Below are 27,474 nucleotides of genomic sequence, written 5' to 3' on the forward strand. Positions count from 1 at the left end.
AGAGATATAAGCATCTGAATACAGAGTTCCAAAGAATAGCAAGGAGAGATAAGAAAGCCTTCCTCAGCGATCAATGCAAAGAAATAGAGGAAAAAAACAGAATGGGAAATACTGGAGACCTCTTTAAGAAAATTAGAGATACCAAGGGAACATTTCATGCAAAGATGGGCTCAATAAAGGACAGAAATGGTATGGATCTAACAGAAGCAGAGAAGATATAAAGAAGAGGTGGCAAGAATACACAGAAGAACTGTACAAAAAAGAGCTTCATGACCCAGATAATCACGATGGTGTGATCACTCATCTAGAGCCAGACATCCTGTAATGTGAAGTCAAGTGGGCCTTAGAAAGCATCACTACAAACAAAGCTAGTGGAGGTGATGGAATTCCAGTTGAGCTATTTCAAATCCTGAAGGATGATGCTGTGAAACTGCTGCACTCAATATGCCAGCACATTTGGAAAACTCAGCAGTGGCCACAGGACTGGAAAAGGTCAGTTTTCATTCCAATCCCAAAGAAAGGCAATGCCAAAGAATGCTGCAACTACTGCACAATTGCACTCATCTCACATGCTAGTAAAGTAATGCTCAAAATTCTCCAAGCCAGGCTTCAACAGTGTGTGAACCATGAACTTCCAGATGTTCAAGCTGGTTCTAGAAAAGGCAGAGGAACCAGAGATCAAATTGCCAACATCTGCTGGATCATGGAAAAAGCAAGAGAGTTCCAGAAAAACATCTATTTCTGTTTTATTGACTATACCAAAGCCTTTGACTGTGTGGGTCACAATAAACTGTGGAAAATTCTGAAAGAGATGGGAATACCAGACCACCTGACCTGCCTCTTGAGAAACCTGTGTGCCGGTCAGGAAGCAACAGTTAGAACTGGACATAGAATGACAGGCTGGTTCCAAATAAGGAAAGGAGTACGTCAAGGCTGTATATTGTCACCCTGTTTATTTAACTTCTATGCAGAGTACATCATGACAAATGCTGGGCTGAAAGAAGCACAAGCTGGAATCAAGATTGCCGGGAGAAATATCAATAACCTCAGATATGCAGATGACACCACCCTTATGGCAGAAAGTGAAGAGGAACTAAAAAGCCTCTTGATGAAAGTGAAAGTGGAGAGTGAAAAAGTTGGCTTAAAGCTCAATATTCAGAAAACGAAGATCATGGCATCTGGTCCCATCACTTCATGGGAAATAGATGGGGAAACCATGGAAACAGTGACAGACTTTATTTTGGGGGGCTCCAAAATCAGTGCAGATGGTGACTGCAGCCACGAAATTAAAAGACGCTTACTCCTTGGAAGCAAAGTTATGACCAACCTAGATAGCGTATTCAAAAGCAGAGACATTACTTTGCCAACAAAGGTCCATCTAGTCAAGGCTATGGTTTTTCCTGTGGTCATGTATGGATGTGAGAGTTGGACTGTGAAGAAAGCTGAGCACCAAAGAATTGATGCTTTTGAACTGTGGTGTTGGAGAAGACTCTTGAGAGTCCCTTGGACTGCAAGGAGATCCAACCAGTCCATCCTAAAGGAGATCAGTGCTGGATGTTCCTTGGAAGGACTGATGCTAAAGCTGAAACTCCAGTACTTTGGCCATCTCATGCGAAGAGTTGACTCTTTGGAAAGGACTCTGATGCTGGGAGGGATTGGGGGCAGGAGGAGAAGGGGACAACAGAGGATGAGATAGCTGGATGGCATCACCAACTCGATGGACATGAGTTTGAGTGAACTCCGGGAGTTGGTGATGGACAGGGAGGCCTGGGGTGCTGCAATTCATGGGGTCGCAAAGAGTCAGACACGACTGAGCGACTGAACTGAACTGAAAAAGAAAACAGTATACAAGTAGGAATTTGCTTCAGACAATCAAGGGAGATTGTTGCATCAGTGGGATACTGACTGATGCAGACAAGAGAGATCTAAATAGATACTATTGGAACTGGGTGATTGGTACATACAAGTAACGTTTTTCTTCCGAATTTTTTGTGAAAGTCATCGTTTAAAAAGTCAAGTTTACAAATGTTTTTCTTTGAGCAACATCAACCTATAATGAAGTGCTCTCAGGGCAAACTGTGATCACGTGTACCTACTTTCCGCAAGCTCACAGAAGCAGGGATTGATTTGAAAACCTTTTTTAAGACTTTAAGTGGTTAATATGACCCAAGTGACCTTTGAGGAGACAAAGTCTGCATCTTCGCCTTTGGAGTTTCCAGCGACTCCTATCTAGAAGCTGGAACACTAGGTACCTATGTTTCCTCAGAGGATTGCCCTGAGCCCGCAGCCTTTGTAGCAGCCCCCACAAAGCTGCACCACCAGGGCCTGAGCACGCCTCCGCATGCACGCGGAGGGTGCACGTGGACGCAGCGTGAGCACTTGGGCGTGGACTGCGCAGGCGCCACACTGGCGCCAGGAGGGCCGGCTGGGCATCCGGAGCGAGGTGAGCTCAGGGTGCGCAACTGGGCGGCAGGGCTCCTGGCACGGGCAGACGCCACCACCACTACGAGGCTTCAGAGACGGGTCGGATCCACAGCCTTTTTGCCTTTTTCCAGGTCGGGGTTCCCATGCACACGGGGGAGCGAAAGGGGCTGCATGAGGGCTGCGGGACTTCGGTCGTTGGGGGCCGGACGTTGGGCGCTGGACGTTGGGGTCGGGCGTTGGGGTCGGGCGTTGAGCGGGTACCAGGGGCCTGGAGGTGGAGAGAGTATCGAAGGTTGGAGAGGTCCTAGGAGCTTGGGCGGGGAAGGCACGTCTGGGGTGGGAGGTTTTGGTGGGGGAAGATCCCATACTGGGGGGAGGGGCGAGAGATGTGAGAGTTGAACTTTGGACGTAAGGGGGACTTGCAGCAGGTTTAGAAAATAGTTCATACTTACAGGCGTGACTCTCCAGAGTGCAAACTTCCACTTGCATCCCCTTCAAGTACCCCTTTCCCTTCTAGGAGAATTTGACTTGCTATAGTGCAAAGAATATTTTTTAGATTTTACCCCCCGCCCCCTTCCTACCTCCTGTAAAAGGAAGGTGCATTGCAGCATTTGCTTAGATATAGGTGAGGCAACCCTGGTTCGTTTAACACGTGTCTGTAGCCTGTGTGCGGTGTGCCAGTCGCTTTTCTTGGTACTCAGGCCCTGCTATAAATACGCTTGCCTTTTTGGCCTCTGGAATTAAGGAACATGCCTCTGGTTGCCTTGTTGAGCCATCCGGGTATTGAATGCACAATTGCAAGGCCTAGGAACATGACCTGAATTTTCATCTCAACTGTGTAAGGGCGCTGGTCCTTGTGGGTTTGGAGAGTTACTAAACCTTCTCACGTCTTCTTTCCTTCTCTGTGGGAATAAAGAAATAGGACTACTTGAATTCTCAAATTATTTCTCTCTTTAGGGTGCAAACTAATTCCGCAGGAGTAGAAGAAATTCTTTGAGTGTGGGAGTGCTACAAAAGTAAAGTAAAAATAATAGCTGCCTCTTATGGGTTTAGTAAGCACCTGCCACGTTGCTAGGTGGTTGACATACAGCCTCACGTTTAATCCTCATGATTAGATATTATGAGGAAGTTACTGCTGCTGGCTAGACTTTACAGTCACTGAATCCTAGAAAGATGAAGTGATTTGCCTGAGCTATCGTACTGAATGAGGAAGATGAAATTGCTCAGACTTGTATCTGACAGACTTTAAAGCTCATGTTCCTGTGGAACCGTTGAGCTTCAGAACTTGAAAAGTTGAATGTTTCCTTTGGGTAGCCATTCTCTCTGAATGCAAGGGGTTACCGGGAAGACAAAAGCAAACAGAAAAGGGGAAAAGTGAGTTATCTGCTGCACGCACTTTCGGTATTTAGCTCCCTCGTGGCTCAGACCATAAAGAATCCGCCTGCAATGCTTCCATCCCTGGGTTAGGAAGATCCTCTGGAGGAGGACGTGGCAACCCACTCCAGTATTCTTGTCTGGAGAATCCCATGGACAGAGGAGTCTGGCAGGCTGCAGTCCAGGTTGACAAAGGGTCAGAAACAACTGAGCGATTAAGCACAGCACACTGTGAATTTACTCTCACCTCTTGGCTGTGGTGTCCTGAAGAGAGGAGAGACCTTATGTCACGGTTTGCAGTGTATCCTGGGATGCCCCTGGCTTCATAGGGGAGGGGTTGCAGAACTCTAAGGAAATAAAGAAAGTTTTTACCCTTGAAAGTGTGTCCAGTCTTACTGAGATCAGTTTGTGCCATCAGTTTGTGTTGTCTAAAAGACAACACAAAACCAAGGCCTTATATTTGCCTATAGAACTGCAGAAGTTAGTTACTTTCATTCCACTGCTCTTTTATTACATCAGTTCAGTTCAGCTCAGTTGCTCATTCGTGTCCGACTCTTTGCGACCCCATGAATCGCAGCACCCCAGGCCTCCCTGTCCATCACCAACTCCCGGAGTTCACTCAAACTCATGTCCATCGAGTTGGTGATACCATCCAGCCATCTCATCCTCTGTCGTCCCCTTCTCCTCCTGCCCCCAATCCCTCCCAGCATCAGAGTCTTTTCCAAAGAGTCAACTCTTCGCATGAGATGGCCAAAGTACTGGAGTTTCAGATTCAGCATCATTCCTTCCAAAGAACACCCAGGACTGATCTGCTTTAGAATGGACTGGTTGGATCTCCTTGCAGTCCAAGGGACTCTCAAAAGTCTTCTCCAACACCACAGTTCAAAAGCATCAATTCTTTGGCACTCAGCTTTCTTCACAGTCCAACTCTCACATTCATACATGACCACTGGAAAAACCATAGCCTTGACTAGATGGACCTTTGTTGACAAAGTAGTGTCTCTGCTTTTGAATATGCTATCTAGGTTGGTCATAACTTTGCTTCCAAGGAGTAAGCGTCTTTTAATTTCATGGCTGCAGTCACCATCTGCAGTGATTTTGGAGCTCCCCCAAAATAGTCTGTCACTGTTTCCCCATCTATTTCCCATGAAGTGATGGGACCAGATGCCATGATCTTCGTTTTCTGAATGTTGAGCTTTAAGCCAACTTTTTCACTCTCCACTTTCACTTTCATCAAGAGGCTCTTTAGTTCCTCTTCACTTTCTGCCATAAGGGTGGTGTCATTTGAGTCTCTGAGGTTATTGATATTTCTCCTGGAAATCTTGATTCCAGCTTGTGCTTCTTCCAGCCCAGCGTTTCTCATGATGTACTCTGCATAGAAGTTAAATAAGCAGGGTGACAATATACAGCCTTGACGTACTCCTTTTCGTATTTGGAACCAGTCTGTTGTTCCATGTCCAGTTCTAACTGTGGCTTCCTGACCTGCACACAGGTGTCTCAAGAGGCAGGTCAGGTGGTCTGGTATTTCCATCTCTTGAAGAATTTTCCAGTTTATTGTGATCCACACAGTCAAAGGCTTTGGCATAGTCAATAAAACAGAAATAGATGTTTTTCTGGAACTCTCTTCCTTTTTCCATCATCGGTGATTCCTTAAAGAAATTTGGGAATCTTTCTAATTAACCTCTTGTGTTGGCTAAGGAAACAACTAAACTATTTACTGTGGATTTGAGGATGATTATAAATTTCTAGTGTTCATCACCAGTAGCATGTAAAAAAAAATAGTGGATTTTATATGGAGGAACTACTTACTTTAAAACTGGGTGAGGTATTATGACCTGCAAAGCAATATCTGTGCCTACATATATTGGAAGTTTGCAACCCAAGGTTGGGAAGCACAGCATTATGGTACAAGGCCCATTGACTCCATATTCAGTTATGCCCCCGTGATTGACCCAGGATGAAGCCAAACAAAGATACTTGCACATTATCATTGTTTCATAATGTTGAAATTCAGCTTTAAAAGCCTGTTGTGTATCCCAGTTGTGGTGGTTACATAAATCTATATATGTGTTAAAATTCATAGAACTTACAAATCAGAAGAAAAAAGGCAGTTGTGTGGTAGGATAATTACACATTAAAAAAAAAAATTGATTTCCAAAAGATTTTAGATGGCTCTGTATGTGTGCTCACAGTAATCCTACTTCCTCCAAAAGCTGGAGCATGGGCGAAAGTGGTTTTCAGAGTCGGGGACAGCACGATTCTCCTGTTGACCATTCGTCAGCCCACATCTGGAATCCTGTGCTTTTAGGAGAGTCCTGTCTGTGTGTGGGTTGTTCATGAACTAGAGAAAGTGCTAAATTGTGGGAGGTTGGGCAGATCCTCAGCTGGTGAAGGACCTGGAGGAAAGTGGACGTGGTGCCCATTTCAGATGTTTGAAAGGTTGGGGTCACAACAGGAGTCAGTGGTCAGTTGGGAAGAGAATAATTTTACAGAGACGTGTGCAGTACAGTTGGCTGTCCAAAATTAAAGGATGTTAGAAGCCTCTAGTTATAGGACAGGTCTAGATGTCTGTTTACCCTGGGGGTTGTAATGAAAATTCCTAAAGTGGGTGAGGCAAGTGAACCTAAATTCTAACCTAAAGATTCCACCGTAGGTGAAGCTTCTTTTAAGCTTAAATCCTCTTTGTTTGCTGCTTCAATGTGGAAGACCTGGGTTCAGTCTCTGGGTTGGGAAGATCCCCTGGAGAAGGGAAAGGCTACCCACTCCAGTATTCTTTCCTGGAGAATTCCATAGACTGTATAGTCCGTGGGGTCGCAAGGAGTCAGACATGACTGAGCAACTTTCACTAAGCAGACTAAACTTTTTACATTAGGTCTAAGACTGATTCTGTTATCCTTCCTAAAGTCAATATATATTTATTAATTTTTGGACTTTGGAAGAGTTGAGCTAAGACATGAATTATTGCTATTAAATTTCAATAAATCTCATACTATGATGTATTCTCTGTTTGAAAGTGAAAGTGAAGTTGTTCAGTGTGTCGAACTCTTTGCAACCCCATGGACTGTAGCCCACCAGGCTCCTCCATCCATGGGATTCTCCAGACAAGAATACTGGAGTGGGTTGCCATTTCCTTCTCCAGGGAATCTTCCCAACCCAGGGATCAAACCCAGGTCTCCCACATTTCAGGCAGACGCTTTAACCTCTGAGCCACCAGGGAAGCTCATAATTCTCTGTTTAGGATGGTCAGATGACATTTTCGGACAGTGAATTTAACTGTCCTGTCCAGGTTGTCAGGAAGACAGTGCAATAGGGCATGTTAGCTAGTTTTTGTCATACACTTATCTTTTGAATGCCTCTTTATACCAAACACCACAGTAGGTGCTATAGGAAATTAGAAGGGTTTTTGTTGTTAATTTTTTAGTAAGACATGGTTCCAGCACCAGCTTAAAATAACTATCTTTAGTCAACTGTACAGGGTAGTAAGGAGTTGTGGACTGACTGTCAGCCTTACCGAATAAAGAGAAATTTAGGAATGCTATTTTAGGAGTTAAAGACTGTGTGTTGAGGGTCCCGGTGGTATCTTGAAAAGCTGTCTGTACCCTAGTTTTGTGGTTTAAGTATTACTGTGATTTTTTACTTGGTTTAAAATTAACCACACTTTAGGAAAAAGGTTTAATTGAACATGCAATGATATTTTAACCCTTAAAATACTTTTTTGTATAAAAGTAACTCATCCTTTAATATAATTTGTAAAATGAAAACAATAGTGAAAAAGATTTTCCTGTCAACTTACCCACCCCGGACCACTGTTATTTAAAATTTTAAATTTAATGTATTTCACTCTTCTTTTTTACATGGAGTTTTGTTCTTTTTTATTTTGCAGTTATTATACTAAATAACAGTGTTTTTCTGACTTTTTGTTTGCTGTTCTAACATATTTTCCAGTGTTTCTGAAAACTAAAATTCTAAATGGTAGTGTAATATCCTATCTAGTAGAGGCATCACCAGAGCAGGCAATGGCACCCCACTCCAGTACTCTTGCCTGGAAAATCCCATGGATGGAGGAGCCTGGTGGGCTGCAGTCCATGGGGTCACTAAGAGTCGGGCACAACTGAGAGACTTCACTTTCACTTTCATGCATTGGAGAAGGAAATGGCAACCACTCCAGTGTTCTTGCCTGGAGAATCCCAGGGATGGGGGAGCCTGGTGGGCTGCCGTCTATGGGGTCACACAGAGTTGGACACGACTGAAGCAACTTAGCAGCAGCAGCAGCAGAGGCATCACAGTTAACTTTCTCTTTTTTCTATTTTATTTAATTAATTTATTTTTATTTTTCTATTTTAAATGAATATTTATACATACTGTATTTTTTGATATTTACAATTATTTCAGTGGGATGATTTCTAGAAGTAGATTTGTCTGGTGAGTGGCTATGGACATTTTTAAGAATATATATTATGTATATGTTTATGTATGTATATGTGTATATATATATATGTACACATATATGCAAGAGAACAAAACGCATATATAAATCTCCAAATTATTTCCCAGACAGAACATATTCATTTATATTCCTTTCATCACTGAGTTTTATTTACATGTATGCTGCGTAGGAAGTGATACATAGGTATTCCCATTTGAGTTTTTTTTTGTTACAAGTGAGATTGAATGTTCCCCCCTTCCCATATGTTAATCAAGTAATCTTCATCCTCTGTGCGTTTCGTTCACACCTCTTGCTCGTTTATTTTATTGGTATCTGTATCCTTTGGGCTGCAAATAAGGGAAAACCCAAAGGTTTATTTTTCTGATGCCACAGCAAGTCTATGCATAGGCTGATCCGAGCTAGAGTCAGAGCCTTTGCCAGGGGCACCAGACTGGTTATTTTCTACTCTAATGTCCTAGAGTTGTGCTGCTTGATTATGCTTATTGCTTCCTCATTGTGATGTGGGTGGTACATCTTCAGGCCTCAGGTCCATGTTGCCGGAAGAAAAGAGTGAAAGACCCTGCTAGCTGGATCTGTCCCTATTCATCAGAAGTGGACAGAGGTTCCGAAGAAGCTCAACTCGGGAGAACTCTGATGATGGCCAATGTTGTCTCTAACTCAGGCTGGCATATCAGAGGTGAAAGGTGGTGTTTGGGCCAGTCAGCCACAGTGTCTCGATGTTTCTTTACTGTTTATCCCGCTTTTTAAAGGTATCCAATTGGTCATCTTTGAGTTAATATTTATTTCCTGATCTCTTTACTATTTTTTGTAAGCTTTTAATTGTTCTTATAGTCAGGCTTGCCATCATTTCCTTTGTAATATTTTACCACTTTTAAACTAAAACAGGGACTTCCCTGGTAGTTCAGTGATTAAGATCTCATGCTCCCAACGCAAGGGGCATGAGTTCGATCCCTGGTTGGGGAACTAAAATCCCACATGCCTCAGGAGGGCGGCGGGAAAAAAAAACAACTAAAACCAAACCCAAACCCCATCGTCCACTGTGGGTTTTGCATGCTGGTTTTTCAGGGAAGTAAACTCTGAGGTGGAGATTGGTATAGTGTGGTGAGTGAACGTGGCTTGTATGGTACTAGTTTCTTTTGGAGTTAGATGAAGTGGACTTGGTAGTCCGGTATATCTCAATGTTGGAAAAAATGAATATTCTTGGTTGTATTGGTCGCTACTAGATCAAGTTTCATTGTGGTAGTAAACTGCATCTTATCACTGATGATTGAGTGGCTACAGGACTGGGAAAGGTCAGTTTTCATTCCAATCCCAAAGAAAGGCAATGCCAAAGAATGCTCAAACTACCACACAATTGCACTCATCTCACACACTAGTAAAGTAATGCTCAAAATTCTCCAAGCCAGGCTTCAACAATACGTGAACCGTGAACTTCCTGATGTTCAAGCTGGTTTTAGAAAAGGCAGAGGAACCAGAGATCAAATTGCCAACATCCGCTGGATCATGGAAAAAGCGAGAGAGTTCCAGAAAAACATCTATTTCTGTTTTATTGACTATCCCAAAGCCTTTGACTGTGTGGATCACAATAAACTGTGGAAAATTCTGAAAGAGATGGGAATACCAGACCACCTGACCTGCTTCTTGAGAAATCTGTATGCAGGTCAGGAAGCAACAGTTAGAACTGGACATGAAACAACAGACTGGTTCCAAATAGGAAAAGGAGTATGTCAAGGCTGTATATTGTCACCCTGCTTATTTAACTTCTATGCAGAGTACATCATGAGAAACGCTGGGCCAGAAGAAGCACAAGCTAGAATCAAGATTGCTGGGAGAAATATCAATAACCTCAGATATGCAGATGACACCACCCTTATGGCAGAAAGTGAAGAGGAACTCAAAAGCCTCTTGATGAAAGTGAAAGTGGAGAGAGAAAAAGTTGGCTTAAAGCTCGACATTCAGAAAACGAAGCTCATGGCATCCGGTCCCATCACTTCATGGGAAATAGATGGGGAAACAGTGGAAACAGTGTCAGACTTTATTTTTTGGGGCCCCAAAATCAGTGCAGATGGTGACTGTAGCCATGAAATTAAAAGACGCTTTCTCCTTGGAAGGAAAGGTATGACCAACCTAGATAGCATATTCAAAAGCAGAGACATTACTTTGCCAACAAAGGTCTGTCTAGTCAAGGCTGTGGTTTTTCCTGTGGTCATGTATGGATGTGAGAGTTGGACTGTGAAGAAGGCTGAGCGAAGAAGAATAGATGCTTTTGAAGTGTGGTGTTGGAGAAGACTCTTGAGAGTCCCTTGGACTGCAAGGAGATCCAACCAGTCCATTCTGAAGGAGATTAGCCCTGGGACTTCTTTGGAAGGAATGATGCTGAAGCTGAAACTCCAGTACTTTGGCCAGCTCATGCAAAGAGTTGACTCATTGGAAAAGACTCTGATGCTGGGAGGGATTGGGGGCAGGAGGAGAAGGGGACGACAGAGGATGAGATGGCTGGATGGCATCACTGACTCGATGGACGTGAGTCTGAGTGAACTCCGGGAGTTGGTGACGGACAGGGAGGCCTGGGGTGCTGTGATTCCTGGGGTCGCAGAGAGTCGGACACGACTGAGCGACTGAACTGAACTGAGTATGTTTCTAAAGCTGGTGTGTCCTTTTGGAGGCTGAATTTCTCTTAGTTTTTACTTTATATTGATACATCTCAAGGCTGTGTCACTGCTCTCTCTCCTGGGAGTGTTTCTTTTATCAATATAAAATATCTCCCTTTATCTGAATATTTTCTACCTTAGGTTCTTTTATCTGCTGTTAATCATTAGCAGACCAACTTTATTTTGGTCATCTGCATAGCACATGTTATAGTCCTTTTATTTTCAAGCTTGCCGTATATTTTGTTTAATGTATGTCTTTTGTGCATATTATCTATCTGGATATTTTTCTCCCTGGGTCTATCTCTCTTTTAATTGAGACTTAATCATTGATACTTTGGTTACTTAGGCTTGGTGCGGTCATCTTATTTGGTGTTTTCTATTTATCATTTTATCATAATGGGAGTTTTCCCCTCTGTTGGGTTTTGAAGTTACACACTGTTTCTGTCCTTGTGGTAGTTGCCCTAATGATTTAACTGGATGTTCTTTATATTTCTTGCACAGAGTCTAGTTACTCACTGTTCATCTCCCCACCCAGTATCCCCTGGAACTTATTTTTCCTTTTGTAGTTTCACAGTATTTCTCTCTTACTGCATCCAGCATTGTCGTTCTCAATCTGATCCTTCAGTTTAGTGTACTTTTTGCTACAGGTAGGCTTTCCCTGTGGAGAAGGCAGTGGCACCCCACTCCAGTACTCTTGCCTGGAAATTTCCATGGACGGAGGAACCTGGTAGGCTGCAGTCCATGGGATCACTGAGAGTCGGACACGACTGAGTGACTTCACTTTTACTTTTCACTTTAATGCATTGGAGAAGGAAATGGCAACCCACTCCAGTGTTCTTGCCTGGAGAATCCCAGGGACGGCAGAGCCTGGTGGGCTGCCGCCTATGGGGTCGCACAGAGTCGGACACGACTGAAGCTACTTAGCGGCGGCAGCAGCAGCAGGCTTTCCCTGACACCTGCCTCCCAGCACAGCTGCCCATCCGAAGGCCTTGTTAGGCATCCTCCAGGACTTGGTCCCCTGAGAGTTCCCTCACCTTGAAGTCTGCTTGTGTATATCTTTTCTTTTAAAATTTCATTATCTTTACTGTGTTGTCATTCAGTGGACATGAATTTGAGCAAACTCTGGGAGATAGTGGAGGATGGAAGAACCTGATGGGCTACAGTCTATGTGGTGGAAAAGAGTCAGACCCGACTTAGCAACTGAACGACAACAAGGCCTGATATAAAGCAGAGATAGCAGTTTTAGGACACCAAGGGGGAGGATTTTTCTGCTTTCTTTATCTTCTATTTAAAACAACGTTACCCACCCCAGTATTCTTGGTCTTCCCTTATGGCTTAGCTGGTAAAGAATCTGCCTGCAATGCGGATTGCAATGCGGAGACCTGGGTTCGATCTCTGGGGTTGGGAAGATCCCCTGGAGAAGGGGAAGGCTACCCACTCCAGTATTCTGGCCTGGAGAATTCCATGAACTGTATAGTCCATGGGGTCGCAAGGAGTCGGACATGACTGAGTGACTTTAAATGTAAAATGTAATGTAAATAACATTTAGCTGTTACTCATACCAGTTTGGGCTATCTATGGCCTTTTTTTTTTCTTTCTGAGCTGTTTTGGGAAGATAGGCAGACATTTTGCCTGCAGGCTGAAGACAGATCTATAGGTCAGTATTTCAAAATAAGATTGTTTCTCCACTTTTTTTTTTTAACTTCCCCTGAGCACTTAGTATTCTCAAGGAGTAATAGAAAAACAACAAGCCAGCCTAATGTCTAGATAGAGGTTTCTCAGAGGCTCTCTGCAACAATATGTGTACCTTACTTGCAGCCAAGCACTCACACAGATAAATATTTAAAAGCAACAGATGCAGGTTACAATTTATAAAGCCCAAATGGAGATTATGAAATGGAGGACTTGAGGGAAAAGAAAAAAACAAACAAATCAGCTGAGGCAAATAGGAAGCAAAGAGTTGACCAGGGGGATGAGAGCAAGGACATTCTGGGGACCAGGTTCAAGGTCATAGCAGAGCAACAAGCAGGAGAGGGTAGACGGGTTCTGAAAGGCTCAACAGGCAGATGATGACCTGATTTAAACACTACCCTCTGTTATACTTCACCATTGAGTTGTAGGCTCTAGGTCAGAAATACATTAAAAAAGAAAAAAATGTAAGTCAGTAAGTGTTAGTCGCCCAGTCGTACCCGACTCTTTGCGACCCCATGGACTGCAGCCCACCAGGCTCTTCTGTCCATGAGATTTTCCAGGCAAGGATACTGGAGTGGGTTGCCATTTCCTTCTCCAGGGTATCATCCAGACCCAGGGATCAAACCCGGATCTCCTGCACTGCAGGCAGATTCTTTACCGACTGAGCTAATAGGCCTTTTCTATCCCTGTTGTTTCCAGAAGCTTTTTCAAGTAAGGAATGATGCGGAACTCAGAGGTGTAATGCTTAATGTCTCTTGAATTGTCCACTGTTGAATTTTGTTCAACTTGGAGTTTGTACTTAAATGATAAAGAATCATTCTTTTCTTGTGCCTGTAGAACAGGCTTTGGTATTAAAACTGTTTACCTCAGATTGGGATTTGAACCCATGTGGCTGGGACTCAAACCCAGTCAAAACCCACGGTACCTGGTTTCAGGACCAAATGAAGCTCGGGTTCTTAATGTCTCATCGCATAAAAATTCGGTGAGAGACAAAGTGATAGGTAAGAAGTGGATTTATTTGGATACAGAGAGGAGCACAGTCCACAGAGTATGGGCCATGGCAGAGGACGAGTGTGGCTGAAAAGGGGCGTGGTTAGTTTTTATAGGCTGGGTAATTTCATTTGCTAATGAGTGGGAGGATTATTCCACCTGTTTTAGGGAAGGGGCGGAGATTTCCAGGATTTGGGCCACCACCTTTGAACAGTGCCTTGGGACTATCTTGGCACTTCTGTGTGTGTCACTTCACCTGCTGACTGAGGATCAAGGTCTAGTCTTGTCCACCAGCTTGGTCCCACTGGATTCTAATCAGTCAGTGTTGTGTCCTTGGGCTATGTCATTCTTTCAAAAGTTGTGCCCTGCCCTTTTCCCTCCAGTTCAGTATCACAGTTAGTTACATCTGCTTTGGAGTCATTTATGAGAAAGAGCTGTTGCATAAAAAAGAAACCACCTGGGCCTGCAGTGCTTCTATTTTTGGAATTAAAAGTTGCCTTTTGAATACATTTCTTCCCTTAGACTTCTGTGAATGTTAAACTGCTGCTTAATATGATGTCAAGAAATATTTTGGCGGCATCTACCTGTAAAATGACAGAGCCATTTAATTTTGAGAAAAATGAAAGCAAGCTTCCATCACACGAGTCTTTGAGAAGTCCTGGAGGACATCCTAACCATCCTAATTTCAGGTTGAAAAGCCCAGAGAATGGAAATAAAAAGAACAATTTTTTGCTTTGTGAGCAAACCAAACAGTTTTTGGCTAGCCAGGAAGACAGTTCACTGTCTTCACACCCTAACGGTGTCAATGGAGAAATGGCTGGATCCAAGGAAGACAGGAAGACATTGCCAACAGGTGAGTACAAACTGCAGGTTTAATATTCACTTGATTCTGATGGTTTCTTAGACTTACTGAAAGTATCTGTAACTACACACCAGGGGCCGATTAACAGAATAACCAAATGGCTAACTTACAGTATTTGCACGTAAATATTAATTTAGAAAGGAAAACCAGATGCCAAGTAGTTACTTTGGTTACGTTAATCACAGAAGGATTCATGAGAAAATGTCTATAAATGAACTTCTCTCCCAAAACCTCCACCTCATCCAGAGATACACTAGAGATGAAGAAAGGAAACACTGGCTTTTTATGAATGTTCTAAAGATTGGTCTTAGGCTAGAAATACTGTGCAAATTTTGTGCATATAATAGTTCACAAAGATGTATCTAAGACAGTAATTTGTTTCATTCCTTTAGTCTTAATTCTAAAAATCTACTTTTTAAGGAGGCTGGGGCCTGGTGGAATTTAGCCTCTGTGAATGTATGTAAAGTATGACCTTATAATATGGTGATGTAGTCCTCAGAGTTTGGCCCTTGGGCCTCTGAAAAAGTGAAAGTTGCTCAGTTGTGTCCTACTCTTGGCAACCCCATGAACTGTAGCCCTCCAGGCTCCTCTGTCCAGGAATTCTCCACTCAAGAATACTGGAGCAGGTAGCCATTCCCTTCTCCTGGGGATCTTCCTGACTCAGGGATTGAAACCAAGCCTCTTGCGTTGCAGGCGGATTCTTTACCATCAGAGGCACCAGGCCTCTGGGGTCACAAGTAATTTCCTAATAATATTAAAACATTGTTTGCTCTTCTTCACTGTGCTGAGTTTATGCAGGTGGTGCAGAAGCAAAGGTGGGTAGCCTCTGACACCTCATTAGCTCGTCTTTAGCAGGGGTGCCAGCCTGGGTTAGGGGTCATTGTTTTTCATTGTCACGCACTTGCATTTAAGACAAAAGCAAGCCAGAAATGTCAGTGTTACTAAGAGTGCCCTTGATAAGGCAGTACAAATTTATTAATAAGTCTTGACTCTTGTGTACAGGTATTTTTAATATTCTGTGTAACAAAATGAGAATTACTCCTAACTTTTGCTGCCTACTGAAGTATGAAAAACATGTGTGCAATTGTTTGAATTGTGGCTGAATGGAAATTTTTTTGGAGTTTTTTTTTGTAATTTTTCATTTTTTGCTTGAAAAGAATGACAAACTGTGATCATTCAGACTTCGATATCTGGCAGTCATTTTCTCAGAAGTGGGCAGAGTGGGCCTGTCACTTCAAAGGGAACAGCTGACGGTATTTTGTTGCTAATGATAAAATTGGAGAAGGCAATGGCACCCCACTGCAGTCCTCTTGCCTGAAAAATCCCATGGACGGAGGAGCCTGGTGGGCTGCAGTCCATGGGGTCACGAAGAAGTCGGACACGACCGATCGACTTCACTTTCCCTTTTCACTTTCATGCCTTGGAGAAGGAAATGGCAACCCTCTCCAGTGTTCTTGCCTGGAGAATCCCAGGGACAGGGGAGCCTGGTGGGCTGCCGTCTATGGGTCGCACAGAGTCGGACACGACTGACGCGTGCCCTACAATGATAAAATACAATTTGAGGAAATGTGTATCTGCCACTGTGAGCTAGAGAGCTTCCCAGTACTTAGAAGATTTTTCTGCTGAGGTTCACAGTGATATTAACACTTAAGATTTTTTATATTGTCTGATGAAATATGTCAACATTTGTAAGATCTGCATAACTCAAGAGTTTCTTAGTCTTTTCCAAAAAACCAATGTGTAGTGTTTTGTAGTCATGCATGGATAAAAATCCATTTAAAGTGCAAGATAAATCAATGGATTCTAATGTAACAGATGAAAAGTTTATTGATATAGCTTTAGATTCCATATTGCAACTAACCCTTAAACTACCACTTAAGTTTTAGTGTGAATTAAAGGAAAATATCCACAGTTATCTGAGAGGGCCATGAAATACTATTCCTGCTTGTAACCGGATACGTGTGTGAGGCCAGATTTTCTTCAGAGACGTCAATTAAAGCAACATATGACAACAGATTGGATTCAAAAGCAGATATGAGAATCCAGCTATCATTGGTGAAGCCAAACATTAAAGAGATGTGAAAAAATGTAAAATAATGCCACTCTTTAAACAATTGTGGTTTTTTTCTGCTTTGGAAAATGCAGTTTTTTTCTAAAAAAATCATGGCAACATGTAATACATTTGATATTTTTAATAAATATTTTTAAATGTTTAGTTTTAATTTCTACTTCTTAGTTTTAATTTCTTTTTTGGGGGGCTGTGCCATGTGGCTTGTAGGACTTACCAGGGATTGAACTCGGGCCCTCAGCAGTGAGAACATGGAGTCCTAACCACTGGGCTGCCAGGGAATTCCTAGTTTTCATTTCTAATAATGCTAAATATTGGTATATATAAACCATGTAGACAAAAGCTCTTTGAGGTCCTCAGTGATATATAAGAGGTAAATGAGTCTGCAGTTCAGAAAGCCTGGTAACTGTTTCCATTGTGAATGGAGAGAAGTTCACAGTGAGCAGGGTGCACTGGTAGAGGAAATTGAAGGCAAATCCTTATTTTCCATTAGGAAAAGAAGGATGTTGCTTATTTATAGTATGGCTTTAAGGCTATTATGGTATAGCTCTATTTGAATGTTACCTAATTATGTTATTGTACATTTTCAGGAATAAAGTAATATTTGACTTTTATTCGGCATTATGTTTTATATCCCCAGGTAACGCTGTGTCACCATTAAATGTTGGAAATAATTCACCACCCAAAGAAGTAAATAGTGTAAGTTAATGTGGATTTTCTTCTCTTTGGCATTTCTGGATAAAAGATTCTAAACATGTTTTTGTATTATGTTAGTAAAGAGTTACTCAATTTGCAGGTAATATTCAAGGTCACACTATTTTATTTTTAGCCTAGTATCTTTTAAAAAAAATAAACTTTTTCTATTTAGGTAATTACAGATTGACACGCAGTTGTAAAAAATAATAGAGATCATTTGTAGCCTTTACCCAGTGCTCCCTATGGTCACACACTACAGAGCTGCAGTGTAATGTTTCAACCAGGATCATGAAACAGTACAGTCAAGATAACACAATATTTCCATCACTCCAAGGATCCCTTCTGCACCTTTTTGAGGTCACATCCACTCCCTCCTGCCCCCATACCCTCTTCTTAACCCCTGGCAGCTATTAATCTAATCCATATTTCCAAAATGTCATTGCAAGGATGGGATGTCATACAAACAGTATTATACAGTTTGTACCTTTTGGGATTGGATTTTTTTCACTCAGTGTGATTCTCTGAAGATTGACCGCGACTGTTGTTGGTATCAGTGGTGTATTGCTTTTTATTGCTGAAGCCTATTTAATTCTGCGGCCCACTGAAACACATCTGGAATGTTGCCAGTTTCTGCCTATTGTAACTACTACTACTACTATAAACATTCCTGTGCAGAGTTTTATGTGAACATGAGTTTTTTGTGTTTGCTTTAGAATAAGTGCCCAGGAGTGCAGTTTCTGGGTCATATAGTAGTTGCATATTTAGGTTTTTAAGAAGCTGCCAAAGTGTTCTGCAGAGTGGCTCTACCATTTTACATTCCCATTGAGAATATATAAGTGACCTAGATTCTCTCCATCCAGCATCTTCTCCAGTGTTTGCTAGTGTTTTTAGTTTCCCTGTTTTCATGTTTATCTACTGATGGCTCATTGTGATCTTAATTTGTTTGCCTGATGGCTAAGGATAAACATCTTTTCATGTGCTTATTTGCCATCCATGTGTCTTTTTTGGTGAAATGTTCTTCATGTCTTTTGTCCATTTTCTAATTTGAATTGTTTATTTATTCATTTATTTTTTCCTACTGAGTTTTGAAAGCTCTTTATGTATTCCAGATTCTAGTGCTTTGTCAAATATATGATTTCCAAATATTTTCTCCCAGTTCCTGACTTGTCTTTTCATTCTCTTAACAAGGTATTTAGCTGAGCAAAAGTTTTAACTAAATCCTGGCCATTTTTTCATTTTATGGAGTATTTTGGTGTCATGTCCAAGAACTGTTTGCTCGTTTAGCTCCAAAAACTTTGGGATTTTTTTTTCCCCAAAGAAGTTTATAGTTTTATATTTAAATGTGTGGTCCATTTTGAGTTAATTCCAACTCATGAGACTTAGGTTGAGGGTAAATTTTTTTGGCTAGGGATGTCCAGTTGCTCCAGCACCATTTGTTGAAAATGTTATCTTTCCTCCACTGAATTGCTTTTGCCCTTTTGTCACAAGTTAGCTAGACTAATTTGTGTGGGTCTGTTCTGGATGCGCTGTTCTTTTCTGCTGATCTCTGGGTCTTTTCCCTGCATCAGTACCATACAGCACTGGAGCTGTGATAGATAGTCATGAAGTTGGGTACAGTGATTCCTCCCATTTTCTCTTTCATCTTTCAAAATAGTTTTATCCAGTCTTGTTTCTTTTCTTTCCAGTCTACATTTTGGAGTACTCTGGTTTGTAACTAGAAAAAAATCTTGCTGGAATTTTGATAGAATTGCATTAAGCCTGTTTATCAATTTGATAATTATTGCCACCTTTGCTGGGTTGGGGCTTCCCTTGTGGCTCAGCTTGTAAAGAATCTGCCTGCAATCTAGACAGCATATTTAAAAGCAGAGACATTACTTTGCCAACAAAGGTCCGTCTAGTCAAGGCTATGGTTTTTCCAGTAGTCATGTATGCATGTGACATTTGGACTATAAAGAAAGCTGAGCGCTGAATAATTGATGCTTTTGAACTGTGGTGTTGTAAAAGACTCTTGAGAGTCCCTTGGACAGCAAGGAGATCCAACCAGTCCATCCTAAAGGAAATCAGTTCTGAATATTCACTGGAAGGACTGATGTTGAAGCTGAAACTCCAATACTTTGGCCACCGGATGTGAAAAACTGACTCATTTGAAAAGACCCTGATGCTAGGAAAGATTGAAGGTGGGAGGAGAAGGGGACGACAGAGGATGAGATGGTTGGATGGCATCACCGACTCAATGGACATGAGTTTGAGTAAACTCTGTGAGTTGGTGATAGGGAAGCCTGGCATGCTGCAGTCCATGGGGTTGCAAAGAGTCAGACACGACTGAGCAACTGAACTGAACTTGCTGGGTTGAATCTTCTAATTAACACAATCTGTCCTCCAATTCATTTAAATGTTCTTTGATTTCTTTCACTGTGGTTTTCAGTTTATAAGCTGTGTATGCTTCACACAGCTTTAGATTTACAACTAAGTGGGTTGGTTTTTTTTTTGAGTAATTATACATTTTATTTCCATGTGTCTTCATTTTCATTGCTAATATGAAAAAATACGGTTGATTTTGCATGTTTATCTGTATCCTGTGACCCTCCAGGAGTCACTTATTCTAGGAATTTTTTTGTAGATTGCTTGGGATTTCCTATATAGATAATTATATCATCTGCAAATAAAAGACAGTTTTATTTCTTCCTTTTTAAAATATATGCTTTTTATTTCCTTTTCTTGCCTTATTGTGTGAGCTAAAACTCTAGCACTGTGTTACTAGTGATGAGAGTGGATATCTTTGGTTCCAAGCTTACAGGGAAAGCATTGAGTCTTTGCACTGTTGAGAATGTTAGCTATAGGATTTTTGTAGATGATCTTTATCAAGTTGATGAAGTTTTCTCTCTTCCTACTTTGCTGAGAGCTTTCTTTTTTATCATGAATAGGTATTGAATTTTTTAAATGCTTTTTCTTAGTTCATTGATACTGTTGTGATTCTTTTCCCCTTTAGCTTGGTAATTTCATAGATTACATTGATTTTTTTTTTAAATTTAACTAATCTCATATTTCTGGAATAAATACCACTTGGTCATGATGTATAATTATTTTTTATATATTACTGAATTATATCTAGTGTTGCTTTGAATAAGGATTTTTGTGCCCATTTTCATGAGTTTTGTCTGTAATTTTCTCTTTTTTATTGTCTTTGTATAGTTTGAGTGTCAAGATAACACTAGTTTTTTGGGATAGAGATTGTATAGAATCACTGTAAATTCTTTAAACATTTGGTAGTATTCTCCAATAGTAAAAGCCATTTGGGCTTGAAGATTTCTTTTTTGGGAGTTTTAAAATTATTCATTTTCCTTAATATTTATAGGGTTATTCAAATTATCTATTTCATATTATAATTTGTGATTTTTCTCCTGAAAAATTGGTCACTTTTGCCACATTGTGAAATTTATGTAGAGTTGTTTGAAGTGTTCCGTTATCATCTTTGTATCTTCATGGTCTGTGGTAATATATACCTATTTCATTCCTGATACTGATGATTTCTGCCTTTGTTTTCTCCATTGTTAGTCTTGCTGGAGATTTATCAATTTTGTTAATCTTTTCAATGAACCAGGTCTTGTTTGATTTTTTTCTCCCAGTTTTATTTTTAATTTCATTGAGTTCTACTTTTATCTTTATTGTTTCCTTCCTTCTGCTTGCTTTGGGCATGTTTTATTCTTATTGTTTAGGTTCTTGAGATGAGAACTTACAGTATTAATTTAAGACTTTCCTCTTTTCTAATGTGTGACTTTAGTGCTATAAATTTCTGTCTTAGTGGTACGTGCGTTATGTAGAAGTGTATTGTCTAGTTTCCAAATGTGTGGAGCTTATCTGTTCTCATTCTGTTACTGATCTCTAATGCGAGTCCATTGTAGTCAGAGAACACCATTGTCTGTATGATTTATGGCCCAGAATGTGCTCAGCTGGACAAGGATGGGAGCTTAGCTCCCTAGTGTCCTTACCCCCTCCCCGTGCCCCCCACCACATCCTCTCTACTTGCATGGGGTAGAGGGGGGACTGGAGATGGGAGGATCTGGAGAGATGCCACACATTCCTGTTGAATGGTGGTGGGAAATCCTGACTGTCCACCAGGCTTCCTCTTAACCACCCCAGTGGTAGTGCTCATGGGGTAAGAGGGACACTCATTACTGCCAGGAGAAAGTCCAGGCCCTCCACATGGCCTCTGCAGGGAGACCCCACAGGGATGAAGTGCTGGCTCCCTGCTCTGTTGGCCTTCTCCCACATCCCCGGGTGGGAGAGAGGGGCACCTCCCTGTGCCCTGGTGCGGGTGGAGGTCTTACCAGGCTACCTTTGCTGATGGGAGGGGGACCACAGTTTATTTCTGCGGTGATTGTCTAGAGCAGTTACTGATTAAGGTTTTCTGTCTTGCTGGGCCGCCCTTTTCTTGGTCTTTTGGCCAAGAAAGAGAGCGAGCAGGCTTTTTGCTGGGGCTTTTATTGTCTGTGCCTTTGGGTGTTTCTGGCTTCTCCAGTACCCCATTTGGGTACTTCTTTGGGCCCCAGGGTAGCTCTTCTGTCTTCTGCCTTCCTTCAGAGTTGCTGTGTGTTTTTCCATTTAAGCCCAAGGTGTTCAGTTATAATTAATGGTAAGAGTAAGGAAAAGTACATCTGCTTAATCTTCTCAGAAGCGATATCCCAAATCTGTATTTAACAAAAGAAAACAGAATATTCTTACCAAGTTTTAATACTGCTCTTCTCTTTTCTTCATAGAAGCCTAGCAATCATGTGCCTCCTGCAAAGTCAAAGAAAGTACACAAGTTGGTTGAGAATTCCTTGTCTATAAATAATCCAGCACTCTTCAACTCCTTAGGACCTCCTCTTCGATCGACAACTTGCCATCGCTGCGGTCTGTTCGGTAAACATTGCTCTCAGATGCCTGTTGAATTGGGCTTCCCTGATAGCTCAGTTGGTAAAGAATCCACCTGCAATGCAGGAGTCCCAGGTTTAATTCTCTGGGTCAGGAAGATCCCGTGGAGAAAGAGATGGAAAGAGATACCCACTCCAATATTCTTAGGCTTCCCTTGTAACTCAGCGGGTAAAGAATCTGCCTGCAATGTGGGAGACCTGGGTTTGATCCCTAGGTTGGGAAGATCCCTTTGAGAAGGGAAAGGCTACCCACTCCAGTATTGCCTGTTGAATTATTCCTTTTCACATTTGAAAAATATTTTTATGTAAAACATAAACAGCTGAGTGTATATACATCACGTGCCCGTTTCTGAGCTTCAGCAGCTGCCAGCTTCCTACCCTTCTTGTTCATCCATATCTTCCCACTCTTACTGTTTCTTTGCTTATTTTTATACTTTTTTTTTTGAGATATTCAATAAAAATATAATATGCACTGTAGTGCACAAACTCATAGCCCTGTCAAAATGAAGATTTCCATCTCCTCAGAAAGTTCTCTCCTGTCCCTTCTCAGTCATATACCTGCCACACCTGAGGCAACCACTGTGGTATTTTGACCATAATTTAATTTTTCCAGGTACAGAGTTTCTCGTAAACGGAATCATGCAGTGTGGACTCTTTTTGTGTGAAGTTTTTTCTGTTTAGAAAATATTCCTGAGTTTAATCCATGTCGTTGCATGTACAGTTAATTTTTTTGTTTGTTGCTGAGTAGCGTTTCACTGTGTGATCCCACAGCTTGTGTGTCTGTTCTGTTGAACATTCTGCTTGTGTCCACCTTTTGGCTATTATGAGTAGACTCTCCACATTTTTGCGTAAATCTGTGTGTGGACATAGGGTCTCATTTCTTTTGGGTGCAGACCTAGGGAGTGGGATTGCTGATAGATATATGCTTCACTTTATAAGAAAAAAGACCATTTTCCAAAGAGTTGTCCCATTTGGCATTCCCTCTGTTGTTGAGTTCTGATTGCTCCACATCGTTTGTCAACATTTGGTGTTTCCAGTCCTTTTAGTTTTAGCTCTTCTCTTGGGTGCGTATGGTGGTATCTCTCTGTGGTTTTAATTTTCATTTCCCCTCATGATCAGTGATCTCAAGCAGTTTTATTTACTGTCTATTTGGATATTCGCTCCTTTTTTCCTATTTTTCTTTTAGAGTGGAAGCATTCGAGGTCAGCCTAATTTTGTGGGTTTTGTTTTGTTTTTTAGATAGCTTGTTTTCCTCTGTCTGGATACCGATAGCATTTTTTCTTTCAACTTCATTTCGGAAACTTCCTGGGTTTTTCTAGGTGTGGTTGTCCCGTTGGTTTTTGTTCTGTGCTTTCCTAACAGCACAGGGTGAACCTGTGAGACTCTGTTTGTGCACTGTCTGATTCCACCACCCCAGACTATCTGCCCCCTTTGATTGCTCCTTTTCCAGCATGCGTTCTGGGTTCTACTTGAGGAAAGTCAGTGGTGTTTCCAGTCTGTCGTCATCCTGGTTTTAATCTCGGCACTCCCCTTTTTCTGCAGTTGGAGAGCTTTAAAAGTTCAACCTTAACCTGGAATCATAAACAGCATGATCCTCTTCACATAGTCTCCTTGATATGATTAATAGAGTGGCATTTGATATGTCTGGTCTTTGAGTCTGTCTTGCTCTTGGTGACAGATATTTGCAATAACACACTGGCGGTGTCACGGGCTGTCTTCTATAGGGTCGCTGAGGTGCTCACAGTGCAAGCAGACGTACTACTGCTCCAACATATGCCAGAGAAGGGACTGGGCAGCCCACAAAATTGTGTGCAAACCTGTCCAGCAAAAGTAAGTGTGAGTTTTAAAAATTTCATTAGAGGATATTTTAAAATGTGGGTTGTTTTTTTTTTTTTTGGTAGTATAGGATCAAATCCGGTAAACAGGCATAATTATGTAAATGTTACTCTTTTTTACTTTTTTTTACTTAAGTATAACATAGAATGTACAAATGCGAAGTGAACAGCTGTATAATTTTTGATCCTCAGAACTCTGTTTTAGGTAACATAGGGATTATTCCCATTTTGCAGTTAGGAACACTGAGGCTTGGAAAATGGGACTGTCTCCCTTTCATTAGGTGGCTTCTGGTAAAAGCACACCTGTGCACAGAGCAGACCATTGCAGAGCCAGCCTGGGTGTATTACCTTGTTGCTACTGTGATTCTCTCTGGAAGAAGCTGTTCTGCTCTTTGTGGGTTTTGTGGAGAATGTAACATAGCTGTGGCCCCTACCACAATTATGTTACCATTCATTGGTTCTGCGGCATGTGTTTTCTAATTGGCTGCTTTATTTCAGTTTCCACAAACTTGAAGATTATAAATCACCTTTTGAAACAAAGAACATGGAAGTGAAAGATGAGGTATGATATATTTATACTCCTTCTGTGCCCTAAGAGCAAATTTTTAATGATGCCCATTATTTCAAAATAAGAGGACTGAAGCTAAATAAAATACTTATGACTTATTTCTCCATTTCACCAGTGTTCTGTTTTTGTTTTTGTTTTTTTTCCTGTTAAATAAATCTGTATACCCTAGTGATCTTTGGGGGTCTACAAGAATTGTTTATGCCCAGCTGTTTTTTTTTTTTCTAAAAAGGACTTGAGACGCTGTGTCTGGCTGTAGGCGGACGACTGAGAATCCTTTCTTTTTTTAGTCCCTGTGTGCAGGGCTCTCTAGCTTTGTGTACTGGATTCTGATAGGACCCTGTTATCTAAAGGAACATTTTTTTCCTGTTAATACCTTTCTTCCATTTAGGTAACTATGTTAAGTAAATCATTTGTAATCTGGAAAGTATTGCTGAATCCAGCTCATATTTTATAGATAAATTGTAGTCTTCTCTAGCTGGTCCTCACTTCTACTTTCAAAAATAAAACACATCCCTATAAAACGTTAACAAGGGAAGACTTAAAACACTGCCTCCTCCGCTTTCCCCTCCCTTCCCTTTTTAAAATAAGTTCAACATGCTTATCACCATCATGGCCTGATTTTTGGGTGGTCCCCATGCTGTGTACTCTGCCTGTGGACACTTTGTTTTAATGACTCTTGAAGATGTGTTATTTCTCTGTGCTTTTATTCAAACCTGAGCTGTTTTGACCTTGATTCTAGCAAACACCGGCCATGGTATTTAAAAGGGTGCTTGTAAAGTAACTCACTTATGTGTTTCCCCCCCCCCCCCCCAAACCAGAGTGACTCTCCTCTCAGAGTTATTAAAGAAAGAGCTATTTGTGCTGATAAAATAATGTTTTCTGATTTGAGAAGCCTGCAACTCAGGAAGACCATGGAAATAAAGGTATTTGCTGTTTAATTTCCACAGACAGAGCTCCAAAGCACTACAGATTTTTTTCCTTGTTTCCCGTGTTTAATTTGAATTTATAAGATAGCTCCAAAATAGTACTGAAGTTGATACAAATTGCAGAAACTACTTATAACACTTTTTGTATCTTGTTATAAAGCTTTATACGGAGAAGGCCATGGCACCCCACTCCAGTACTCTTGCCTGAAAAATCCATGGACAGAGGAGCCTGGTAGGCTGTAGTCCATGGGGTCGCTGAGGGTCGGACACGACTGAACGACTTCACTTTCACTTTTCACTTTCCTGCATTGGAGAAGGAAATGGCACCCCACTCCAGTGTTCTTGCCTGGAGAATCCCATGAACGGGGAAGCCTGGTGGGCTGCCGTCTGTGGGGTCTCACAGAGTCGGACACGACTGAAGTGACTTAGCAGTTAGCACAAAGCTTTATAGAATTAACATTTGCTGTATTTCTCAGCAAATTACTACAACTTTTTTGTCTTTGAAAGGGTACAGTTACTGAATTCAAACACCCAGGTGACTTCTATGTGCAGTTATATTCTTCAGAAGTTTTAGAATGCATGAACCAACTGTCTGCAAGCTTAAAGGAAACTTACGCAAATAAGGCACATGAAGAAGATCATGTTCCTGTAAAGGGGGAGATTTGTGTTGCCAAGTACACTGTTGATCAGGTAACCCCTATTGAAATGAATTATTAAATAAGATCTTTTTTTTTTTCTTTTTTTTTTTCCTGTAAAAACAGTTTATTAAAATTCAGCCAGTGAGAAGTTCACTCTATAGATTTGCCAAGTACATTTATTTTGTAATAATTTTAATATTCCATTGCAATTGGTTAGTCAGAAAGAGAGAGAAAGAAAATAGAGACGGACTAAGAATGGGAAAGAAAGAATGTTGTGGTGTGGTCTTTTTGTTGTATAAATTTCTCTGACAGAATAGTTTGATAATCCCAGTTCATTATTATTCAAGTATAAGAGTTTTAAATTTTGAAATTCCAAGCAATTGTACATAGCCATCTCGATGGTTTTCCAACTATATAGAATAATATATTTATTTTGTTTTTTTTTGTTTGTTTTGCTTTTCTTTTTTTTTTTTAATTTTATTTTATTTTTAAACTTTACGTAATTGTATTAGTTTTGCCAAACATCAAAATGAATCCATCACAGGTATACATGTGCTCCCCCTCCTGAACCCTCCTCCCTCTTCCCTCCCCATACCATCCCTCCAGGTCGTCCCAGTGCACTTGCCCCAAGCATCCAGTATCATGCATTGAACCTGGACTGGCATCTCGTTTCATACATGATATTTTACATGTTTCAATGCCATTCTCCCAAATCTTCCCACCCTCTCCCTCTCCCACAGAGTCCATAAGACTGTTCCATACATCAGCGTCATTTTTGCTGTCTCGTACACAGGGTTATTGTTATCATCTTTCTAAATTCCATATATATGCGTTAGTATACTGTATTGGTATTTTTCCTTCTGGCTTACTTCACTCTGTATAATAGGCTCCAGTTTCATCCACCTCATTAGAACTGATTCAAATGTATTCTTTTTAATGGCTGAGTAATACTCCATAAATAAGATCTTTTAATTCACCAACTAAACAGGAAAATTGACTTGTTTCCTCCTTGTGTGAGTTTCTTTTTCTTTCTAAATTCCTACTAGTGTCCCAAAGAAGCTGTTTTTAATGTTTTGTCGTGGTTCTATCAGCTCCTCACCAGAGCTCTTAATGATGCGTTAGATGGCTTGGGGTGAGATTCTGGTCACGAGGTTGTTTTTCTTCCTCAGCCAGGAGTCCAGGTCTGTTCGCTTACTTCCTTCATGCCCCAGGCCTCTCCAACTTTACTCGTAGGCTCCTCAATTGCTGGGTGGGTAAGAATCCTAGAGCTTGTGTTTGTTTTGTATAGCCAAGTCTGCTGGGCTAGAATAGCCTGGGGATCGTGCATACTAAAGCATCGAAAATGGACAAATTTGGGGAATTCTGAGCCAGATTCTTAGGAAGTTAACTT

General features: G+C 41.2%; 1 protein-coding gene across 1 annotated transcript in view; it reads left to right on the forward strand.

Moving 5' to 3' along the window:
• Window positions 1–2,341: 2,341 nt before the first annotated feature.
• The window catches only part of TDRD1 (tudor domain containing 1), a 55,734-nt gene continuing 30,601 nt past the window's right edge, over window positions 2,342–27,474 (forward strand). The window contains exons 1-8 of the mRNA XM_059882145.1: window positions 2,342–2,443; window positions 14,101–14,431; window positions 17,149–17,207; window positions 21,962–22,106; window positions 23,842–23,947; window positions 24,451–24,514; window positions 25,339–25,443; window positions 25,954–26,136. Of these exons, the coding sequence (XP_059738128.1) occupies window positions 2,342–2,443; window positions 14,101–14,431; window positions 17,149–17,207; window positions 21,962–22,106; window positions 23,842–23,947; window positions 24,451–24,514; window positions 25,339–25,443; window positions 25,954–26,136 (1,095 nt within the window). The remainder of the gene's footprint in view (window positions 2,444–14,100; window positions 14,432–17,148; window positions 17,208–21,961; window positions 22,107–23,841; window positions 23,948–24,450; window positions 24,515–25,338; window positions 25,444–25,953; window positions 26,137–27,474) is intronic.

The sequence above is a fragment of the Bos taurus genome, chromosome 26, assembly GCF_002263795.3.
Source record: "Bos taurus isolate L1 Dominette 01449 registration number 42190680 breed Hereford chromosome 26, ARS-UCD2.0, whole genome shotgun sequence".
NCBI classification, from domain to species: domain Eukaryota; kingdom Metazoa; phylum Chordata; class Mammalia; order Artiodactyla; family Bovidae; genus Bos; species Bos taurus.